General features: G+C 40.1%; 1 protein-coding gene across 23 annotated transcripts in view; it reads left to right on the top strand.

Moving 5' to 3' along the window:
* The window catches only part of ROBO2 (roundabout guidance receptor 2), a 1095356-nt gene extending 1082195 nt beyond the window's left edge, over positions 1 to 13161 (top strand). For 12 of the 23 annotated variants that reach the window (XM_077342374.1, XM_077342373.1, XM_077342380.1 and 9 more), the window contains 3 exons: positions 418 to 663; positions 3683 to 3883; positions 11671 to 13161. In XM_077342374.1, coding sequence (XP_077198489.1) covers positions 418 to 663; positions 3683 to 3883; positions 11671 to 11672 — 449 coding nt within the window. In that variant the 3' untranslated portion in view covers positions 11673 to 13161. The remainder of the gene's footprint in view (positions 1 to 417; positions 664 to 3682; positions 3884 to 11670) is intronic. The other 11 variants (XM_077342394.1, XM_077342384.1, XM_077342391.1 and 8 more) reach the window with 3 other exon arrangements.
* The last annotated feature ends 11072 nt before the right edge of the window (positions 13162 to 24233 follow it).

The raw sequence follows: 24233 nt of genomic DNA, 5'->3' as shown, positions 1-24233 counted from the left end.
TGTACAAATCCATTTTAAAAGGAAAAGCAGGTTGGCTGCAGCCTGTAAGCACTTTCAAAGAAAATAGTCTTTATTTACCTAGTGACACAAGTGCCATCTAAAATATGCTCTGTATTATAGAAATATTACAGATTTTGAATCTTTGTATCAAAGGTAAATGTTTGGAAGGGTCTACCAGAAAGATTCCAAAATAGCTGATTTTATATACATTCATTTGTTTCTTAACTCATTAAGCACAGACCCACTGACTTAGAAGCACAGTCACAATGCAACTTATTTCATAGTAGTATACAACCACTAATATTTATAGGGTAAATATATTTCTTATTGACAAAGATTTCAAACGCTGCCTTTTTTGCTGTCTTTTTCAAACATGACTTGTGTCACTTAAATTCTGAGTCTATTCACATTTTGTAGATCTTCCTCCACCACCAGACCCACCCCCTGGTCAGGGTTTAAGACAACAGATAGTCCCTGGCCAACGTGGCGGTTCAACAGAGAGAAAAGGAAGCTCTCTAGAACGACAGCATACATCCAGCATAGAGGAGACAAAGAGCTCTTTGGATCGTCAAGCTAGAACATCACTAGAGTGGCAGCGGCAAACCCAGGAATGGATAAGCTCCACAGAACTTCAAGGACAGCAAAAACAAGCATTTGGATCAGGTGTGTGACTGCACCTCTCAAAGCAACTTAGGCAGTTTCTTAAGTCTATTGTCTTTTAAGATCCCCTAACAATGGCGGGGGTCATGACTGACCTCAGAATAGTTAACAGAGTGCTTTTAAAATTTTACCTCCAGTGTTCTCTCCTGCAATGGTGAAACTTTTGAATGCTACTAAACGACTAAAATTCTAAATGCATGCCTTTGGGAGTTAATAATATTGCTATGTGCAGCTGAGGGAAAATGCTCTTGACATCTTACTGCTGAGGGAAGAATACATAGATATAGAACACACAATGATTATGTTTTTTTTATTTCCAGGAATGGCCTTTCTGCATGCATATGGACCAAATATCCTTACTTCCAAATTTATTGTTATTTATATTGGGTTCTCTTGCAATAAGCTCTGAGTCAAGCTGCTTTCATTTTTCATTTGTATGTGTGTGTTTTTTTAAAAATAATTGATAAAAATCAGTGCAATCCTTTTAATGTATATTCAGACATAAATCTTACTGGATTCAATGGGACTTACTCCCTAGAAAGTGTACTTAGGAATGCAGCCTCTGAGCCTTATTTCTGTTTATTTCATGGTTACTTACAATATGCTGGATTTAATTGTATATGCATTTTTTCAGCTTCCTCAAATTCCATTTTCTGTATTGATTTTAAATATTAGTCATTAAAATGCCACATCCTTTACACAATAATATCCTGTAAACATAACTCTTTGCCAGATAAATTTTATTATTCACAGAAATAGCAACAAATGAAACATTTATGTAGAATGTGGGCATGTGCACTGCTTTTTTCGCCTTGCAGACTTTTTCTGTTTGCAGAAAAAGTTGATAATCAGCCATTAAAATTAAGACTCTTGAAATAGCTCTCTAAGAAAAGTAATTTGTTTGAAAACTACCCCTTGGAAAATGTTACCACTTGGAAAACTCTATCATGTGTGACCTATACATTCTGTATATTCAGTAAAACATCAGCAGTATGGACCATTAATTAGTAGTTTAGTATCCTTATTTATATGATATGGTTACAGGCTTTCCAATAAGTACTAAAATAGTCTTTATTGTAATGATTACTTTTTATTGATGATGTATTCCAGAATTCATGGTTGAATCGTAATACCAACTGAAGGAATATAGTTCTTTAATGTCTTCATTTCTGCTCTCATAGTCTCTCCTGGTCCCTGAAAAGTAGATTCTCAGAGTAACAGGGCACAAATAGAGAGACTGTAGTGAAGGGGAAGAATACAAAATTGCCCTTCTTGCATCCTCCATGAATAGAAGTTTGCTACCAGAAGAGCAAAAAGTTGATTTCACTCCGACCCTCCCCTAACCAGGACACCTGTAATTCCTATGATCCTGGAGTAAATGTTGATCTTCAAGTCATGTAGAGATCCAAATATAATGTGCTTAGGGCAGAAAAGTCAGTTAATGTTCCAGATAGACCCAAATTCTGAATTGGCTTAAAGGAATTTTATTAGTTCGAATGTTCCAACCACCTTTTAGTACAATAGAACCATATAATTTTTACAGCCATCGATGCCTACAGTATGACCAAGAGATAATTAATCATTTTAAATACAATTAATTTTAATGGGAGATTTTCTTCAGCAGAATCAATAGGAATTCAAAGTACTGAAACTGGTTGACTGTATGTCTTGTTTTCCAAGAGACCTCGTAGACAGTGAATGTGACCCTGTTACAATCAAGTCTCAAGGACAAAACGTATTGGTGAAGATATTTTTCTATAAACAATATAAACCAAATAATGTAATTTCCCATGTGCTTGATACCTTCGCAAATAACACCAGGAAGTTAATTAAATTAGCTGATACTAGAATTCTTTATCTTAGTTGATTGAAGTAATGTTACCATAATTTAAATGAAAGAAAAAAGAAGCATTACTGCAAGCTTAAAGAAAATGATAATCTTAGGCTTATTGTTCTGAAAATTGTATATGTATTTAATTAAGCAATCTATGATTTACATTTTTATAATGAATCTTGATTTTATAATTAATATACACAAATTTATAAATTTAGTTGAAAACATCATTACATTTAGGTTTTAATATGCAAAAAAATATTATTGCTTACTAATTCTAACTAAATTTCTGTATTTTAGTGGTAAGAAAGAAATCTAAACTTATACTGTGTTTTTTGTATAAGGAAGATGCAGAGAAACAGTACAGCACAGAAAGGAACAGCCAGTGCCAATATGTTTATGCATTAGCATAAGAAAAAGTGTTGGGCCATGGCTTTCATAGCTGAATCTTCTATCCATCTGATATATCATATAAACCCAGTGTTACTAAGTAGCTCAAAAGACCTAATATCCAGTGAACCAGTTACTGTCTTAGCTATGAATAAAACAACAATAAATAAAACATATTACATAGGAGGGACACATTACTTTCTGAGCAATTAAAAGTAGCCTGCTACCCTTTCTACACAGCTGCTGTAATCATTTTCTTAGCATTCCATATAAGCTTCTCTTCTATTATTTTTAGTGTGTTGGAGAAGGAGCCACATTCATGCCTTTAGTTATGATGGGAAAATAACAGCTTGTATTTGCTTTCCCATTTTCTTTTCCTCTTTCTTCCTGTATACACACATATATTATTGCTCTGGATGGGGAAAAAACTCTTTCCCCCTGCATCAAGAATGCTATTTTCCTCTTTCAGTGAAAACACAGCGGTAACTCCAGTAAAGGGCAAGTTATCACTTGGGTGGCAGTGAAATGTGATTTTCTACTATACATCATTTTGTAACTTATTCTGTCCATTAAACCACTATTTTGTGACCGATAGCTCCCAGGGTTCTTGAAAAAAATTAAGCACTAACCAGAACATAAAGACTGATCTCTCATTTGCTAATCTAAAATTCTAAATTTCTAGGAACTATGGAATTCTCCTTATAATTATCAATACTCATTCAGTCAATCAGTCCCAGGCATTTAATATATACATAATATACATTATTTTTCCATTTTTTTTTCCATTTGTGTTTACAGAAGAGGCACTGGTGCCATATAGCAAGCCTAACTTCCCATCCCCAGGTGGTCACAGCTCTTCAGGTACAGCATCTTCTAAAGGATCAACTGGACCCAGGAAAGGCGAGGTCATACGAGGCAGTCACCAACGCAATGCCAGTGACCTTCTTGATATAGGATATATGGGATCAAACAGTCAAGGACAGTTTTCTGGTGAATTATGTAAGCCTCTTTGAGATGCAGTATGAAATTTCTTAACAGCATAATTCTTACCTTTCAATTCTGCCAGGGACTGTACAGAAAGTACCACCTGTCTTTAATACATACCATGGTTTTTTTTCACAAGACTTGTGCTGAAAGGTAGACAGACAGAATACCTTTATTGGCATAATTCAATTTTTAAAATAATGACAAATACAACCCCAATGTTATTAACAATCCCAGCATATGTCAGTATAATTGCCCTGTTTCAAATTAAGACTCCACTGTTTAGATACTGCCACCAAGAAGGTTGCTACCTTTTCTGTAACCTTGGAGTCTTGACTAGTAATTTATAGATCAAATTCTGATTATTTGGACAAGGTATTGGAACTATAGCTTCTATAAAGTGTTCTTGCTGAAAGTCTTATTTGCCTTTATAGAAACCTGCTATAGGCTCCAGGTAATGAGTAGTTCAGGGATACGGCCACATGGTTTAATTTCCTTTGGAAGAAGAAAATATAGAACACATTTAATAGTAGTTATTTATAATTTAAATATTTATTCACAAAATAATCACTTTGGTGAGAAAACCGACTTTGAATTAACCTATAATTAACCACTTCCAAAAGAGAACCTGACAATTCAAGCAATACACCATAAATTTTCCATTCTTTCTATCCACCAAATTCTAGCTATAGGTATGTCTTTGTTCTGAACTCTAATAACCATTAAAATTTTAGTCCAATGGCACCTTTAAGACGAACAAAGATTTATTCATTCAAGGCATGAGCTTCGGTGTGCATGCACACTTCGTCAGACAATGGAACAGAGATTATAAGAGTACAGCTATAAGGAGTAAGTAAATTAGCAGCAAATCCATGCCATTGGAATCAAATTTTGTTGTGCTACTTCAGACCAACACAGCTATCCACTTGAATCTATCTAATGACCATTGTATTCCAAAACCTAGAGTCGTCAAATACAATCGAGTAACCTTTTGTTACGTTTCCTAGTGTATTTCTAGCTTCTCAAGCAACTCTATAGTTATAAGGCCATTAATGATAATCAAAACTTTGAAATTATATATCCTAGAATTTTTAGATTTTAATTATATTTTAGATGTTTCATTTGCTTTATACCACAAGCTTGATGAATTTGAGAAACTTCTTAATTGTCATAGACCAAGTACTTACATAGAAGCCACTACTCATTTACTCAACAGCTAACCAGAAAACTTTTTTCCCTTTTCCATAATCTCTGGGGGAGAAACAGTCTTCTTATAGAGATAGTGAAAGAGGGAAGGATATGAGAAAAGAGCTGAAATAGGAAAGGGATATGCTGAAAAGGGTGGAAGTAGAGAGAAAAATAGAGACCAATGAAGATATATTATATGGGTTAGCATGAAGAAAACAATACCAAGTAGAATCAACCTACTACTCTCCATGAAATGCCAGAGATATGAAAACAAAATAGCATAATTGTGTGTGTGGATGCTTTAGTGCTGGAAAGAAACAGTGCTGTGGGGATAAACATTATTGCAACTTTATATAGCCTTTCAGGCACTCTCAAAAACCAAAAGGAGACAACAGCATATGTACAAGCCAAATGGGAAGATTTTCCTGGCAAAATTTGGAACCATGATGTCTGTGCAGCATACCAATGAGAACCCAAGTCTGCTTACAGTATCATTCAAAAACCTCCAAACCTAAACTAAGGAAATATATTCAGCTTTACATGCCCATGCTGAGGAGGACTCAGTTCTGAATACCTCAAGCCATTCTACAAATCACCACACTGAAGACTTAAGAAAAAAATTCTTCTAATGAGAATTATTTTGTGAACTATTCCTCTCCACCCCACACAAAACTTAACCCTCTTCTGGCATTACCCACTACTCGACCACCTTCTTTGTGAGGTACAGGAGACAACTTTTTAAAAGTCTCTGTTCAGTGGGTGGTGATAGGGAGTCTTCAGGCACAGATGAACATGACAATTGTGTATTCTGTTAGAGTGAGGGACATAAAGTGGAGTTCTGCTCAAATTGTATAGGATTTACAAAACAATCTTACTGAAATCACTCATTGTGTCAGATAGCAACTCTTTAGGAACAGACTGTCAACAGAACTAGTGGCCCTTCCCCACACATCCTCACTATTGTCAGTACCAGTGTGTCCCTCCCAAAACAGTCAACATTGTTGAATCCAGCTTAGAGCAGTTGAAAGCATGTTCAACATCTAAATACAGCTCCAAATTAGATAACCCTGTTGATGCTTCCTCCTTTGATTCAAAGAAGAAAAAGATTCAGAAATACACTATTAAAGAAATCCTCAAAAAGATTGCTGAAACATGTTCCAACAGACTGATTCAGGTGCGAGTAGAGAGTATGCATGTAAACCCTTGAGAACAATACAATAGTAATCCTGTTGCAAGACATTCTGGAAATTACATGTCTGCCTGCAAATTCCAAGTAAAACATGAGTCTCCGAAGATTTAGCTTATTGACTCCATGTCAGAAGGATGACACTTTTAAAGACATTCATACAACTCCATTACAACAACAGAGACCTCGAGATGTGCCTAAGGATCACTGATATAGGTATGGTATCAGGATAGCATTCAGCACCATTCCTCATCCATTGAGTTTTCTTTTTCTTATTTTAAAACAAAACTACCCTGTATTCAAGACATTATAAACAGCTAGCGATACTGGGGCGACAGAAGAATATTCACTTGCTGTCTGAAACAATAGGGTGATCCCCCAAGTTTCAGATGGATGGATGGATAGGTGGGTGGGTAGGTAGATCGAACAATTCAGATTATTTCATCTGTTTTATATGTTTTCATTCTATTATGTTAGAGCTTTCTACTCTGTTTTAATTTAGAACTTTATTGAAATTAAATGAGCCAGTCATTTCAGGGTGGCTTACAGCAGTGTGAACAGTAAAACCATAAAACTATATAAAACATATAAATACATTTAAAGCTATTAAGGACTAACAGCATGATAGCAAACCAGGTCATTGTCTGATATCCCTCCATAGAAGGGGGGATGTAGGAGGAGAGCCCCAAGCCAGTAGGGGAGACCTATATGATGTTTTAGTTCTTCCATGCATACCAGCCTCAATGGTATGCCTGGTGGAAAACCTCCATCGTGCAGGCCCTGTGGAATTGTGTTAGCTCCATCAGAGCCCTGATGCTCTCTGGGAGCTAATTTCAGCAGGTGGGAGCTAGGGCTAAAAAACCACTAGGCAAGTACCATTGCATTTCTTTGGGGCTGGGGAATCAGCGGTAGCTAACCATAGCATAACCAGGCAGGATTTCGAAGAGGCAGAGGAACTAGAGATCAAATTGCCAACATACGCTGGATCATGGAGAAAGCTAGGGAGTACCAGAAGAACGTCTACTTCTGCTTCATTGACTATGCTAAAGCCTTTGATTGTGTGGAGCACAACAAATTGTGGCAAGTTCTTAAAGAGAAGGGAATACCAGAGCATCTTATTTGTCTCTTGAGAAACTTATATGCAGGTCAAGAAGCAACAGTGAGAACCGAACATGGAATCACTGATTGGTTCAAAATTGAGAAAGGAGTTCAGCAAGGCTGTATACTGTCACCTTGCCTATTTAACATGTATGCGGAGCACATCATGAGAAAGGTGGGATTAGAAGAGTGAAAATTGGGATCAAGATTGCAGGGAGAAATATCAACAACCTCAGATATGCAGATGATACCACTCTAATGGCAGAAAGTGAAGAGGAACTAAAGAGCCTGTTGATGCGGGTGAAGGAGGAGAGTACAAAAGTTGGCTTGAAACTCAACATGAAGAAAATGAAGATCATGGCATCTGGCCCTCTCAATTCCTGGCAAATAGATGGGGAAGAAATGGAGATAGTGACAGATTTTATTTTCCTGGGCTCCAAGATCACTGCAGAAGGGGACTGCAGCAAAGAAATTAAAAGACGCTCCTGGGGAGGAAAGCTATGGCAAATCTAGACAGCATCCTAAAAAGCAGAGACATCACCCTGCCAACAAAAGTGCATTTAGTCAAGGCTATGGTCTTCCCAGTTGCAATGTATGGCTGCAAAAGTTGGACCATAAGGAAGGCTGAGCGTCAAAGAATTGAGGCTTTTGAACTCTGGTGCTGGAGAAGACTCTTGCGAGTCCCTTGGACTGCAAGGCGAACAAACCGGTCAGTCCTAGAGGAGATCAGCCCTGACTGCTCCTTAGAAGGCCAGATCCTGAAGATGAAACTCAAATACTTTGGCCACCTCATGAGAAGGAAGGACTCCCTGGAGAAAAGCCTAATGCTGGGAGCAATCGAGGGCAAAAGAAGAAGGGGACGACAGAGAATGAGGTGGCTGGATGGAGTCACTGAAGCAGTAGGTTCAAACTTAAATGGACTCCGGGGAATGGTAGAGGACAGGAAGGCCTGGAGGATCATTGTCCATTGGGTCACAATGGGTTGGACACGACTTCGCACCTAACAACAACAACAACAACCATAGCGTTGTCTGAGGGACATATTGAGACAGGAGTTCTTTAGATATGCAGGTCCCAGACCACTTACGGCATTACAGCTGCTCACTCAACCACTGTCCCCGGGAACACAAGATGCAACACGGGGCAGTAGCTGGCTGGGTCCTGTGAGTCCAATGATGGCTTCTTCAATAGAGGGTGAACCACCACCTAGACTAGAGGCAGGCATCTCCACATGGATGTTGAAGTCTCCAAGGATAATAAGCCTTGGGCACTGCAATGCCCAAGCAGCAGCCACCTTCAACAGGTCTAACAGGACATCTGCCAGTGCACTGGGCAGGCAATACACCAGTCAGATAGCCAAGCTCTGGTATCATTGGTGCATAGAGCACTCTGAAGGATTCTGGGCCAAGATAGCCACCCCTCCCACATGCCCTAAATTCCAGGTTTGATGGAGAAGTGAGAACCCTGTGGAGGAAGTTCTTGTCCTGCAGTGTGATTTAAACTCTCCTGCAGGAGAAGCTAAGCCAGCCCCAGGGTCAGAATGGCTTTTTTAATGTATTTTTCTTCTTGGGTTTATTGAACCCACCTCACACACACATACACCTCAGCATTGCTGAAAAATCCTAAATCCGAATACCATACCAATATCGGGATCTGGGATTTTTGAGAAATACTGAATTTTTTTCAGGACAAATAGACTGAATTGTAAAATTCCATTTTTTCCACACCCCTAGTACAGATATTCATGTATAATCATGTTCATTATAGCAGTTAATTCCACGTGTATCACTCCCTGCATTGAGTTCCTGTGTTGTGCAATAACTAGCTGGACTAGATTGCCCCGGAGGTCCCTTCCAAATCTATGATTCTATTATTCTATGACAATACAAGGAGCACAGTATGATAGACAAAAGGGGTTGCATTATACCTACATTTACATCTTTTCTCTTGTGCATGTAATTGCAAGAATAGTCAACCAGGTCCCAACAGACAGATGTACATCCCCATCTCGCAACTCATCTGGCTATGCCAGACAGGGTCTGCAAATGTTCTACATTTAGCCACTGGGTGCTTCATTCAGCTTCCTTGATTCTAGGATCTACTTTTTCGAGACTGGTACCAGATTCTTCATCTACATATTTGCAAGTTGAATCCGATAGCTTGGAGAATATACCCCAAAGTTGCCTAACTTAGCTCTGCCACATTTTACTGAATGTTTCATTATATCAACCAGATGATCATTCATATCCAGAGGAGATTGTTCCTAACCTGTGCAGCATTGGCAGGATTGTACCCAAGACTGGAATGGATTGGAATATCTGATTTATCTGCATCCTTAAGGATTGGTGGTTTCTTCTTGGACACTACAGTTCCTGTCACTGATTATAAGACTGATTATCAGTGGCAAGATTAGAATCCACTGGGTTCATCTGATTTGGCTATAGTATTTACAGTTGTCACATATTATGTCTTATGAAATAACCATTTGAACCACTAGTGACATATAGCCTACAAGTGCTTATTGAATTAATTTTGTGCCATCAACATTGCAAGGGTAACAAGAGAACTTTATGCTCTCAAGCTGACCCTTCATATTAGGAGCTCCATCCCTAACCCTAATTTATTTTCAGAACACCACTTAAGCTCTACATTTTCTGGCTGTATGCCAGGTTTTCACTTCTTACATTGACAGAACAGTTTCATTCAGGAAAGTTCCTCGTTTTTTCCTGTGTTATGAATATCACAATAAACAGGAGAAATGTCCTCATAGTCAGTGAATCTCAGACACTATTGTACTTTCTTTTGAACTTGGCAATTGGCACACCATGAACAGTCCTACTTCACTACAGATGTTGCAATATCTACAGATTTTTAAAGATGATTTATTTTATTATTTAGATTTTATTCCACTGTTTCTCAGCACTCAGGGTGCATGACAATATATTTAAAATCATATAAATAGAATGCTAAAATAAAAATAAAATCTGATTTAGATTAAAAATTTACAGTACAATAATTACAGTATTGCCCTTAAGATTCCTAACCTGGGATGGAGGCCATGGTAAGAACTACCTAAGGAACGTGGCCAGTGAGACCAGAAGTCAAATATCTGGCCTCAACCATAGGCCTGGCAAACCCTATGGAATTGTCTAAGGTTCCACAGGGCTCTGATTTCATTTGGCAGAGCATTCCACCAGGCCAGGGATCCTGAGTCAAGGCCAGGGATCCTAAGCAGATTTTGGTCACTAGATCTTAATGCCTTTTGGGGTACTTAATAGGAGAGGCAATTCCATATTATTGTTATTGTTGTTATTATCATTATCATAATCATTATCATCATTGTCATTGTCATAGTCATTAATATTGCATTTGTTACCCATCTTTCTCTTCAGACTCAGGGTGGGGTACTGCAAAATAAAACATACAAAAGAATAAAATGCATGTAAATGCAGTATTCAAAACATAATTAAAAATTAAAACCTCTAAAAACACTTTGTTCTTAATTGTCTGTTCTGAAATCACAATGGTATGGAAAGAATGAAGGCTCAAAGAAGTTTGACCAGCCCCAGATGGTATATAATTGATAGGGAGGCCAGTTCAATTCTATGGTTTTTAATGCGTCAACCATAGGCCTGGTGAAACAGCTCTGTTTTAGAAGCTTTGCAGAACCATTCAAAGTCCTTCAGGACTCTGATCTCATTTGGAAGAATGTTCCACCAAGTCAATGCCAATCTCATCTCCTTGTACCAGTGAAGGTGGGAACTCACACAGTTGAATGCTTCAACATACCAAGATAAGACATTCTACATAGAAAGCTGGCATGCCACAGAAAATATCTGGTTTTATTACTACAAAGATCAATAATCTGAGTTCCAATCTGCCAACTGAAGTACTAAAGACACCAGAGAGGCCATAGATGAGGATTTGTAGGGACTTTTCATAATTTTATGCCACTGAGGTTCTTATAATTCCACTTAACCTACTCTATTTCGCTGAGTAGGCATGATGATGTGTACAGCCCATACTTAGATGTGTCTAGACCTTTACTTTCCAAGAAGACTTTAGTACTGTAAATGGGTCCCTTTGATAGCAAGCAGCTCTGTGAAGGTTACTTGTTTGCTTTCTGATTTGATGCCACAGACAATGGAAATCAGGGATCACACTGAAAAGTATAATCAGATATCATCCTGGGTAGATTGCAACAGTATACTATATTTGCAGTAACCATTATAATAATTTTTCATTATTTTTCTCACATTTGATATGCATATAAATATTAGGATGAAAATATTTTAAAACATATTCATATTGTTTCTTTTTGTTTCAACAGAGTAGTTGAATATTGACATCTCAAGCTGCTGTCCAAGGTCGCCATGGAAGTGATGATACTAAACAGTGCAATGAACATTTTCTTTATTTATGTACTTACTATTAAAAGAACTGTAAATGCAATGTAAAGACACACAGCCACACATATCCCACAAATACTCTACCTGTGTTCTTCTCCTTACTACACCTTCCACCTTAATCTATTTCTTATCAAACATATATAAAGAAGAAGAAATCACCCTCCAGAAAGAAATGGATTTCCCTTGTACATAATTTCTTTTTATTGCATCGCTATGCAAGCTCACTTTTTTAGCTATGTTCATATTATTGTCTGTTCTTATTGGTCTGTTGTACTATATGTGAATTAATAGGCTGTGGTGCCATATAATAACTTTTAATTGTGTAACTTTTTATGTTTAAAGTTTGCACTGCAATTTTTTTGTTGGTGATAAGCACAAAACCCTTATTCCTCTTGATATGAAGAAGAAAAAGACTGAATGTGAAAGGAGTCTATGTACTGTAAGCTATGTTGGATAATGATGGATGTAATGAATTATGTTAGGTGGTTTTCCATTTGGGTGTAGATTTAGGAAGATGACTTGCAAAACTGATGTTGGCAAAGATTTACTGGGGCATCAGAGATGGAGTGCTCTCTGAAATAATAAGCAACGTGTTGCTTTAGCCATTTTAAAAAGGGATCAAATGATGGAAGAGTGAGTTTCAAGACCAGACTAGATCTATGAGAGCCTCTTCTCTTCTTAGTATCTGTTTTTATTTGCTAAATGAAGTTGAACTTGCTTCAAAGGAAAGGTGTTTCACTAAAGCTGTTTTTATATATATATTACAGTTTTTAAGAATTACTATATGATTGAATCACTATCTTCCCCACTCCTGCAGGAAACACAAACCATATGAGCTAGAGGAATACCTAGCAAAATTAAAGATGCAATTTATGACTGAGATATATCCAAGCTGCTTCCAAAAAAGTTAGACTATTTTAGTTCATCTTTCCAATACATGTACAGTACAATGGAAGGTGTAGAGCTGCATCACTTGAAATTCATGGCATATTTGTTTTTATGCAGGCTAAGATTTTTTTGTATTGTATTATCTGAAATTGTCATACATTGACAATTAGTTTGTATGGAAACCTTGGGTTACAATGTTTGAAAAGAAAGCAATGATCAATTTATTCTTAGTTTGAAGTTAATATGTCTTTTGGCAATGCAGTACGTTATTGGAAACAATAGAAAAAAAACCATCTTTGACCTATTTTTGATGAATACATTTCAAGCCTCTTCTTATGAAAACATGATGCATGTTTATACACTTTTTGAATAAACCAAACTCTCTGTAAGTGGACATTAACAAAAGCATCCTGTCTCATCATTAGTTCTCATGACTTACTCCAGCTTCTTTACAGTATTTGTGTTCTCTGTTAGAAATACTGTACGTGTAATTCAAGTGCATTAAAATTTTTATTTAAAGTTTACATCACAGAGCTTACTTCATTCGGTCACATCATTATTACAAGCTTGCATCTTAAAGCAGAATCAGTCCATGTCGATTTATATTTTGCCTTGGCACTCATGCTGCTGTTACCTGAAGCATACATCTAGGCGAGCATATCAATCTGCTGAACATGTTTTAGTTTTTATTACATTGCATCAGGATTCTTGATAAGACAGAGCATTGTCATTACTGGTTTAAGTCAGCACTGTCAAATGTCAAATTATCTTTTTTACCTATGATCAGGGCAGTGGTGAGCCAAAAAAAAAAAAAAAAAGGTGTAAGGACAATTTATTTTTGGTGTGTATGTGACCAAGGAATTTTATGTAATTTTTCTGCTTACTTAAATGCTGGATACAGTTAAAGCCATCATTTTGTAAATGTATAGAAATGTTCAACAAATGTATAAAATGAACTTTTTGTTCTTTCTGGAATTTATTGAAGATAAGCAAAATATTCCAGCAATACTAATATGTGCAGACACACACAAATGGGTTTTGTGTGCATATCTTTGTAATGGGAACACCATAAGTTGCTGCTAAAGGGGAGAAATCCTCATACCTCAGCAATTTTCTTGAGTTACTGGCATAGCTGCATCTGGGTCTGAATATAGCCTTGGTATCCATCTAATAGTAGATTGGTACTATGAGAAGCTTTTGGTCATGTCTTTTGTCAGTACCTACCAGCTCTGAGGTAGTAGTCAACATTTTAGAAGGGACATGAGTCATTAAGAGAGCCCCTCCCCTTATTCTGATGATCTAATTATAGATGTTCTGAGGGGCTACTGATCTGCAGTTGGAGAGTTAGGGTAGGGAGACATCAATCCCAAGTCAAGTGTAGGTTCCTCTTTCTGTAAACTCCACCTCACTCAAGACATTTTGCTCTCCAGTCAGGATTGTACAGCATTGAGCAGCCTCAATTTTTGCTTTGCTGTATAACAGTTTTATACAGGTGGATTCTCACAAGTGGTGTCTTCAGTGCATCCTAGTTATTGGAGTGCTTAAACAGGCTACATGTAGAACTCTCTTCAAAAATTGCAATAACCTAGTAAAAGCTGGCTTGTGCTATGACACTCATTGAACTATTCATGACAGGGCTATATGGATCTCTGCCATTATGCAGAGGGGGACATTCCTTTTGAAAAGAATTCAGTTGCAAATGACCATTTGAATTCATCCCAACTAAACAGAGTTTGGATATAGAGCTTTAGATTTTCCATGTTACCTGAAATGGAAGAGTTGCAGCCATCTGGATAATTGTTCTCATACCCCTCTAGGTAAAATATAAATCTGCCCTTATGGTTGGGCTGACTTGTATGGTTACCTCCCTACTATGGAGCAATGACCAACTCATTATGTGTTGTGTTGACAGTATGGAAAATAACCATGCAATATGTATGGTGATAAATGAACACATAAGTACCTGAAATAAGTGGGTGGCAGCCACCATAGGTTTCTTCAGCCACATTGATCTAGTGTAAATCAAGTCCTTATAGCTAATCCAATGTGCAATATTTGTTCAGTACATTTATCACATATCTGTATTACTTTCAAAGTGCACAAGAAAAATCACATTTGCAAGTGGACTTTTACATGTGCAATTTGAGATGACACATTCTTTTGATGACAGTGTCATGTTGCCATCCTGAATGTTTTAATTGGCTTCTAAAAGCCTCTGCTGAGCTTTGGTGGAACACCTTACCAGCTAATTTCACCTTAAAATTCAACCTGTAGCTGTACCAGGTACCTTCTGATGTTTTTAGCTTTTCCATTATAAAGTACTGGGTCAATATTTAAACTGTGCGGCATAATACCATATAATTCGCTTTATAGTAACCTGTTAAAAGTTTTGTGTATACAAAACCCCCACATTTTAAAAATGAAATTTCTCTCATTCCATCTTCTGTCTGTTCAGAATATTTCAAATGATAACTGAACATATTTTTTAAAATGTAGCGTAATTTTTTTCATTTTTTAAATAAATATCTCTCCACCTTTTTATAATTGAAAATATTTCTTGTGCATAATGTGTCTAATGGAAAGGAATTTAGTGGCAGCACTTAGAACTGTTTTCTAATTTTTTTAATACAATTGTTCATTGACAACAGTTTGTTCAGTCACAAAAAAGAAATTATGACCTCTTAATGTGTTTCATGTGTTAGTGAAGCAAAGTTTAATGGGCATAAAAAGTTGGTCAATAGTAATGTTGAGTGTGTTGTATCTTTACTGGGGGGAAATAAAACATCTATATTTCAGATCTATGCTATGGAAACTTGAATTTTGCACTCAGTATCTGATAAGTATAAATAAGCCTGAACTTTAGGCAGTCAGGTGCTGAGTTCTAGTTCCATAGTACTCCATGTATTGACTGGCCTTATGAAATCCTGTAGGGGTGATCAATACTCTCAGAATTGCTGTTACTGAAATTCAATAAGCAACCAAGAAAGGGGTGAGACATGCTACAGATCTTAGCAGCAAAGTTCATAAACATGAACAAATAAAGTTTTGTACTGTCTTTGTAACCACTGACCAAGAAAGTGTAAAAAAAATTGTTTTACTGTGTATTTTTTCACATTGTGATCTGTTCGGAATGTTTCAAGAGACAAGCAAATTAAGCAAATTTGGTGACCTTCTGTAATGAATGTTGGATGGGCTGTAGGAATAAAAGGCAAGGAGAGCTGTTATGAAATTTATACTCCAAAGCATCACCCACCATCATGGTCATATAGTCTAAAATCCTTGTGTTGTGCTTTGAGTTTAATGGAAAAATACCCCAGTTCAGCAACTGATGACTGTTCAACTGGGCAACCTATATCAAGAGACACTAAAATGATTGACATATTTTCCACATGCCATTGACTTTCTTGTGGAATCTTAGCTTATACTAGCTTTTCCATCATGCCACAGTTACAGATCAGTTCCGGACTCTGAAGCTCTGGTACATGGTGCTCTCTTTCCTATAGTGCTGCACCTATTTGTTTAAGCATGTGGTGCTGTCAACCACCATTCATATTCCTTTGCTAGTTCAGACTGAATTCCTGTATTGAAACTGAACGAGTCATGAGCTTAGACAACAGTCTATGGCAGCATTTCTCAAACTTTTTACCATTAATAAATGCATGAAATATTTTTCAGGTTTCAATAAACCTCAAAAGTGATGTCAGCAGACCATACCTCCCTGCCCGAGAAGTGACATCACACAGATACTCCCAGAAGAAGTGACATCATCTTCCATCATTTCCTGCCCCCCTCCCCCCATGCCAGAAACTGCACAATGTCCTACTTTGCTGGGCTGGGAACAAGGCTGTGACAGGCATCTGCCTTTCCCTCTTCTCCTGCCCCCCCTACCCCCAAACTCAGTTAAGTTAAAATCAGAGTACTTATCTCTCTGGACTCCAGTTTCTACCATATAAAATGAACCCCAGCCAACAAGAATTTTTATGGCTGAGGCCCCTACCCTTTCACTGGCTATTTTGAAGGGGGCAGGTTACAATTGTCTGTGTTAAAAGCCCTATTAAAAACCAATCAAAACAATTACAGACATCCATCCATATACAATATCAGACTCCTAAAAACCTTTTAAAAACCATGGCAGCCTACAACCCACTAACCTCCCAGAAATCTAGTACAGGAGTGGGAGGAGGGAGCGCAGATCACATAGAAGGTGCCTACGCTCTTAACACTGGGAGGCCCATCCTCACCACACCAGCCTCAACCATAGGCAGCCAGAAGAGCTCTGTTTTGCAGGCCCTGAGAATGCTGAAAGCTCCCATAGGGCCCTCAGCTCCTCCGGGAGATTATTCCACCAGGTTGGGGCCAGAACTGAGAAGGCCCTGGCCATGGTTGAGGCCAGGCATGCCTCCCTGAGACTGGGAATGAACAATAGATTAGTGCCCACAGAGCATAAAGCCCTGTGGGGGTATAGGGCAAAAGTGGGTCCCTCAGATATGTGGGACCCAGACCATGTAGGGCCTTAAAGGTCAAAACCAAAACCTTGAACTGGATCCAGGTGGCAACTGGCAACCAATGCAGCTTCCTCAGCACAGGCTGGATATGGGCCCACCAGGATGTCCCTCTGAGGGCCCTAGCAGCTGCATTCTACACCAACTTCAATTCCCAGATCAAGGCCAAGGGAAGGCCTGCGTAGAACGAGTTACAGAAGTCTATTCTAAAGGTGACTGTCGCATGGATCACTGTAGCCAAATGTTCAGAGGATAGGTGGAAAAATGCCTGGCGGGCTACCTTCTTGACCTGCGCCTCTAAAGTCAGTAATGCGTTGATGGTCGCTCCCAAGTTTCTGGCCATGGGCGCGGTCATAGGTTTTGTCCCGGCACAATTTCTGACCCAACCCCCTGCCACCCAGCCACAGGACCTCCATCTTGGAGGGGTTGAGTTTTAGATGGCTCTGCTCTAACCGTCCAGTAATGGTTTCCAAACATCTGGCGAGTGGTTCTGGGGGGAATCCAGATGGCCGTCCATGAGGAGATAGATTTGGGTGTCATTGGCATATTGATAACAGCCCAGCCCAAAGCTCCATACTAACTATTCCATAGAGTGCATAAAGATGTTAAAAAGCATGGGAGAGAGAACTGCACCCTGCAGGACCCCACATGGGAGTCAGTAAGAGCATGACAACTCATCCCCAACTGCAACCCTCTGGTCCTGTTATGGAGAACTGAGCGTATTCAGCCATGGACTTTGCCCCATATCCCTGTCCTGGTGTGGCGGTGGGCCAGCAGTTAATTGGTCAAACATATCAAAAACATCTGAAAGATCTAACAGAACAAGCAAAGCCATGTTCCTGATCCAGCTGGCAACGGAGATCATCCATCAAGGCAACCATATCCATCTCCACCTTGTGGTCAGGATGGAAGCCAGACTGATATGGGTTGAGCACTGAAGTTTCTTCCAAGAACCCCAGGAACTGGTCCACCACGGCCCTTTCAACAACCGTACCCAGGAACGCCAAATTCAACACTGGACAGTAGCTGGCTCGGTCCCGCAGGTCCAGAGATGGTTTCTTAAAGAGAGGGCATACAGTGCCTTCTTTAGCAGCTCAGGGAGCTCCCCAGTAGCCAGCGGGAGATTGAAAATCTCCCTAAGATGACCTCCTATCCGCTGGCCACCTCTTTGAGGAGCCAAGATGGTAAGGGAGCAAGTATTAACCCTAATTGATTTCAGCAACTTGTCCACTTCGGGTAAAGAGAACTATCTGAAGCCAACAAACAGCACCTCTGAAGGCAGCCAAGAGGCCTCCAGTTCATTTACTGTATCAACTGTGGCTGGAAGGTCATGGCACAGCGATGAGACCATATCCGTGAAATAGCTCACTAATGCCTTGCAGCCAAAATCCAATTGACTAATGTTTTGGCTCCCTTCTTCCAGGGTGGTAAGTGATTGAACTACCCTGAATAATTGGGCAGGGTGAGAGCTTGCAGACACAATTTCCATGGCAAAAAAATCCTGTTTTGCCACTTTCACTGCCATCTCATATGCCCTCATAAGCGTGCAAGGAGATGTTCTTGCTGCTTCGTTTTGAGGTTTCTGCCACACTCACTCTAGCCGTCTCACTTTCCTTTTCATCTCCTGGAGGTCCTCGATATACCAGGGAGCCCATTTGAGTTGAGGATGAAGAGGGTGTCTTTGTTGATAGCAGCCACTAGGTGGGACTGCCAGTCTCCACCTGTGCTGCCAATGAGACGCCAGGAGGCATCGGGTCCCATAGAGCATTCCGGAAACCAATTGGATATATAAGTCTCCGCGGGTGGGCAAAAATCCACTCACTGCCCAACTGGGGAGGGGGTGATATCTTAAGCCGGGCTCGTAGGGCATAGTGGTCTGACCATGGTACGGCTAATGCCGCATACAGATCCACTTCTATCCCAGCACCAAAGATCAAATCAAGGTTGTGGCCAGCTTGATGGGTAAGTCTGGCAACAAATTGCAAGAGCCCTAGTGTCGCCATAGATGACACCAGTTCCAAACCAAGTCCTGGTGACGGTGTGTCCACATGAATGTTGAAGTCCCCTCATGGATCTAGAACAATTCCGTATGGCCTACAAAAGGGAGCTCCTCCACCAGGCATTTGGTTGAGAATGACTAGAACCAACATCTTCCACTGGGCCTCTGAGCCTCCCTCTCATGAAACCCAATGCCTCAACTGGCCAATCATGGCTTACATTCGCCTTCCCTTTTCTCTCCCTACAACAGACACCCTGTGAGGTAGGTGAGGCTGAGAGAGCCCTGATATCACTGCTCGGTCAGAACAGTTTTATCAGTGCCATAGGGAGCCCAAGGTCACCCTGCTGGCTGCATGTGGAGGAGCACGGAATCAAACCCAGCTCGCCAGATTAGAAGTCCGCACCAACCCTCAGTGCCCCAGAGGAGGAGCTTTGGAGGGCCTAAGTGCTGGATCCATGCTTCCATCATCACAGGTTCTTCCTTCCATCTAGGCATATGTTTTTTTGGATTGTTACAGGCTGTCCCAAAAAGGTCCAAAATGCTGATTGCCATCATTTGAAATGGCTGAATCCCCACCCCCCACTGAGGAGTGGAGGAAGACATGCCCAGGTGCCTGGCAAAGCAAGTGCAGTCCCACTATACTTTCCTGCTTCCCTTCCCCAATTTTCTAGCTTTCAGACAGCACTTCTCCAAAATAGGTGGGAGGGAGCCAGCCCTGCAACCTCAGACTAGCTTGAAGTGTGCATGCACGCAAAAGCTCATACCTTGAATAACAGTTTGTTGGTCTTTGAAGTGCTGCTGGACTCTACATTTGTTGTAGCTTGAGAGGAAAAAAAGAGGAGTGATGCCAAATAGCTAAAGAGCTGCTCAGTGCTCCTCTCCAAAGAGCTGACAGCACCAAGAAACATTCACAGCTTTTGCAAACTACCTCCCTCGCCTTGACATGGATGATGTAATCAATAAATACAAATAATATAACATGTTTCCTGTGGATATCACAGCGGGTAAAGGAGGGGGGAATTAAATCAATAGATAGATATTATTTCAGCATTGTGATTGCATTATTTTGTATGCAGGGCAGAGGGAAATATTTTAATATTTAAATATGTTAACATGAAAAGAAGGAAGAAGAATAAAAAACTAAAATCTGAAACTCCTCATAAATGTTCCTAAAATTAAAACAGTGAGAAAACATTAAAATTGTTTTTGGTCCATCTTTGCAGTCTATCGTTTTTATACAGAGCTCAGGGCAACATTTCTGGGGGTTCATCTCTTTTATCATCACAACAGCCTAATCAAGTCATAGCCTGACAGTGACCCAAAGCACTTCCAGGGCAGAATGGGATATATGAAAGCGGGTCACCAAGCTTCAGGTCATGGCTGGAGATCTCATATGATTACACTTGATGTCCAGACAACCAAAATCAGTTTTCCTAGAGACACTGGCTTGTTGGAAGGGAAGGCTCTACTACATTCTACACTGCTGAAGTCCCGAAACTCTTCACTCCTCAAGCTCCACCCCCCACCAATCTCCAGGTTTCTCAACCAAGAACTGACAACTACCCCCAGATCTCCCCAACATATGTCCTTCATTCTGTGTTCTAGGCTTGCCAGAGGGCAAGGGCTTGTTGAATCCACACTCAATGGCAATATTAACAGCCATTGTACCACAGACCACCTAGGAATGTGTGCACTCATAATCATATGGTTTTGAAGTGACACACATTTTTTAAAGCATTGAACCATGTGCTAAACGTAAAATATAGTTGAGTTGATAATGCCAGAATATTGCCTGCCATCACCGATTTGCCTGTGCAGCAATTTTTGTGAGCACAAAGACATCTTAAAAGAAGTTGTCAATACCCATTCAGAATGATGGCCCTGTGACTTCAGCCTGCTGGCCTGAGCCCTTAAGAAGATCAACTCCAAAACCTGAGCCTGCAGCCAGAGTCAGAGACCTGGCAATCCTGCTTCACTGCACTGCAGTGGATTTTAGCAGCTGTCCTGTATTAATAATATTCACAAGTGACACATTCCAGATTAAAAGGCATCTGCGGTGAACCTGCCACCTAAGGCTGATTCTGGAGAATGTGGGATATAAATATATTAAAATGTTGTAAAATGCCATGTTGTTACTGCTTACCAAGGCTGGGACACAAACAATGAGAAGGGTGTGCCCAGTCCATGAACAGGCAATTTGGTGGAAAGTGGGCAGTGGTGTCAAGTCACAGTCCATTGATGGTATCCCATAGGGTGTTCAAGGCAAGAGATGAACAGAGGTGGTTTGCCATTGCCTGATCCTGTGTGGCAACCTTGGACTTCCTTGATAAGGATGGCAGCATCCAGGTAGGATTTGGGGATCCCCTGGATTTACAGGTCATCTGCAGACTACAGATATCAGTTCACTTTGAGAAAATAGATGCTTGGGAAGGTGGACTGTATGGGTCTCTAATCCCCCCAGATTCCATCCCCAAATCTCTAGGAATTTTCCAGTCTGGATCTAGGCAACTCTATCCCTCATCCTCCAGTACTGTTCAAGGTCTTGTAGCATGCTAAGCTAAGCTTGCTGCAATGCAAGGCAAGGTGAGGGAGAATGGCGGCGGGGGGGTGGGGGGAGGTTTTAGCCTATAGGGAGGCAGATTTGAGGGCAAAAACTATGTAAAATGGTCCAGCCTGTTTAATAAACAGGAGACCTTCTGAAGAATTTCAAGGTCTTTGGTACAATAAAATCAGAGTCCAGTAGCACCTTTAAGACCGACAAAGATTTATTCAGGGCATGAGCTTTATTCAGGGCATGCAAGCACTCTTTGTCAGACTATAAGTTTGTCATAGTCTGAGGAAGAGTGCTTGCACTTGATAGCTCGCACCCTGAATAAATCTTTGTTAGTCTTAAAGGTGCTACTGGACTCTGATTTTGTTGTGCTACTTCAGACCAACCCATTTGAATCTAAGGTAATTGGTATTTAGATTATATGAATAAGCAGGTCTGAAACTTGTACTAGATCAGAGAAACAACTGATATTCTTGATATTACTCTTGTTTCTGTACTTATCTTTCTTTTTCTTACATGTGTAAATCAATCAATACTTGGAAAAAAGGAAGAAAAAACAGCTGGCCTTTCCCCTATTAACAGATTAAACAGCAGCAGGTCCCTCAATAAAAGAACAGTCCCCACCCCAGCAAACAACAGCAACAAAACAGATTGAACAGTCAGCAGCAGCAGCCCTCCAATAAACCAGCTGCCCCCACCAGCAATGAACAGCAACAAATCAGATCAAACAGTCAAAAGCAGTCCACCAAAAAAGCAACAGTCCCCAGCAACCAACAACAAAATAGATAAAACAGTCAGCAACAGCCCCTGAAACCACAACAGAACCCCCAAAACAGATTAAACATGCAGAAGATCCCCCCCAAAAAAATATCCAGAAGGAAAAAAGAAAACAGGAAGCAACCAGAGAATCCAAACCTCCAAACCTCCCAAAAGGACTTCCTCCCCTACCACAGGAACCTAAAGAGTTATTAATAGTTTATTTAAAAATAAAAAGTGAATTTAATTAAAAGTGAGAAGAAAAAAGAGAAAAGAAGCAGGAGAGTCCCTCTGGCCTACCAGTCAAAATCTTCTCCAGCGATGAAGATCCTCTAATGTTTAGCATAGCAGCAGCCAGCCAGCACACTCTCTGGAAGTCAGAGAAGAATCTCTACTCTAACAGAGCAACAGGTCAGTAAGGCAAGGAAGCAGCAATGGAGTCAGGTAAGACCTCCTAATCTGTATACATCTTTGGCCAGGCACAGAAGACTTACAATAAGGAAGATCCTTCTGTGATTGGCAAGAGCTGTTTCCCTCCCCCCAAAAAACTGTTTCCCTATAGGCTAAACGTCCGCCCAAGCCTCCTCACCCCATCACTTACCTTGCCTTACATTGCAGCAAGCCTAATGTACTGCAAGATTATTGAAATACATTAGCAAAAATGCATTGCAATGATTGGCTATGTTCCTATAGGGTGCTTAGCCATTGGACTGCCTCCCTCCCACCTTCCCTTTCCCCTGGAAGCAGGGCAATGGTGGGAAACAGAGAGAGGGAAAGCTGAAAAGCAGTTCCTGCTATCTGTTGTCCCTTTAAACTTTAAACAAACAGCTGAATGGCACCAAATTGCTATTTGGACATTTTGAATGGCTGTGATTCATACAAATCTATGGCTTTCTTTTTTTATTCAGACAGTTTTCAGCTGGTGTGCCCATGTCAAGCCTGATTCAAGTACTTTTCAAACAGAACAGTCTGAAATGCCTACAAACCAGGGATTATATTTCAAAGTTGTTACAAGAGCTCCTCATTGGTCTGCCCAGCCTCTAGCTACAGCTCCTTGCCTTGTCAGACCACCTCGCTCACCTAAGCCAATTAAGCATTGCCAGCTATGTGCTGGAAGAGAGTTTGTCTGAAAAGCACCACACTGCATTAGCAAGACTGTTGCTGACTGCAGAAGTCTGTGAATCATCACAGAGTAAGGACTGAAAGGCTCCTGACAGCCTATATTAACTTGGGGCTGGGAGGCCTGCATTGCTCAAACAATTTTGCAGCTACCTGTGACCTGCTGTTTCTGCTGATGCCCTTGGACTGCCTAAATGAAACCTTAACTCACTGGACAAGACATTCATTGCATTCAGTCTGTCCCTTGGCATTCTGTTTTTGAAATACTGATTCTCTCTGCCTTCCTGTCAGCTTGTCTGTGCTTCCTTCCAGCAGAGAAGGAAGCAGCTCTGAAGTGTGAGAAAAGGCTAAGGATGTGCAACTGAACAGCGCAAGGCCTTTCAGAGAGGCTGGCTTTGCTTCTACCTGACAAGAAACAGGAAGAGAAGGACATTTAAGTACCACAATTGGTCCTCCTTTGGAGAGTGCTTTCTTTGTATTGGTGGCACACCCTCAGGGAGGGCCAATCAGGTATGGAGTTATTTGTCTGCATGCAACTTGAATTTTATTATGTTCAGTGATTTATTCATTGTGAGATTGTATATTGCCCTTCCTGCAAATTCCTGCATATAACAAATTTTTTTGAGCAGGTTCTGGACAAAATGTTACAATTAAATATTAAAACATCAT

Source organism: Paroedura picta, chromosome 6 (assembly GCF_049243985.1).
Source record: "Paroedura picta isolate Pp20150507F chromosome 6, Ppicta_v3.0, whole genome shotgun sequence".
NCBI classification, from domain to species: Eukaryota; Metazoa; Chordata; class Lepidosauria; order Squamata; family Gekkonidae; genus Paroedura; species Paroedura picta.
Note: the sequence above shows the minus strand (reverse complement) of the source record. Positions and strands in the feature narration are given on the sequence as shown.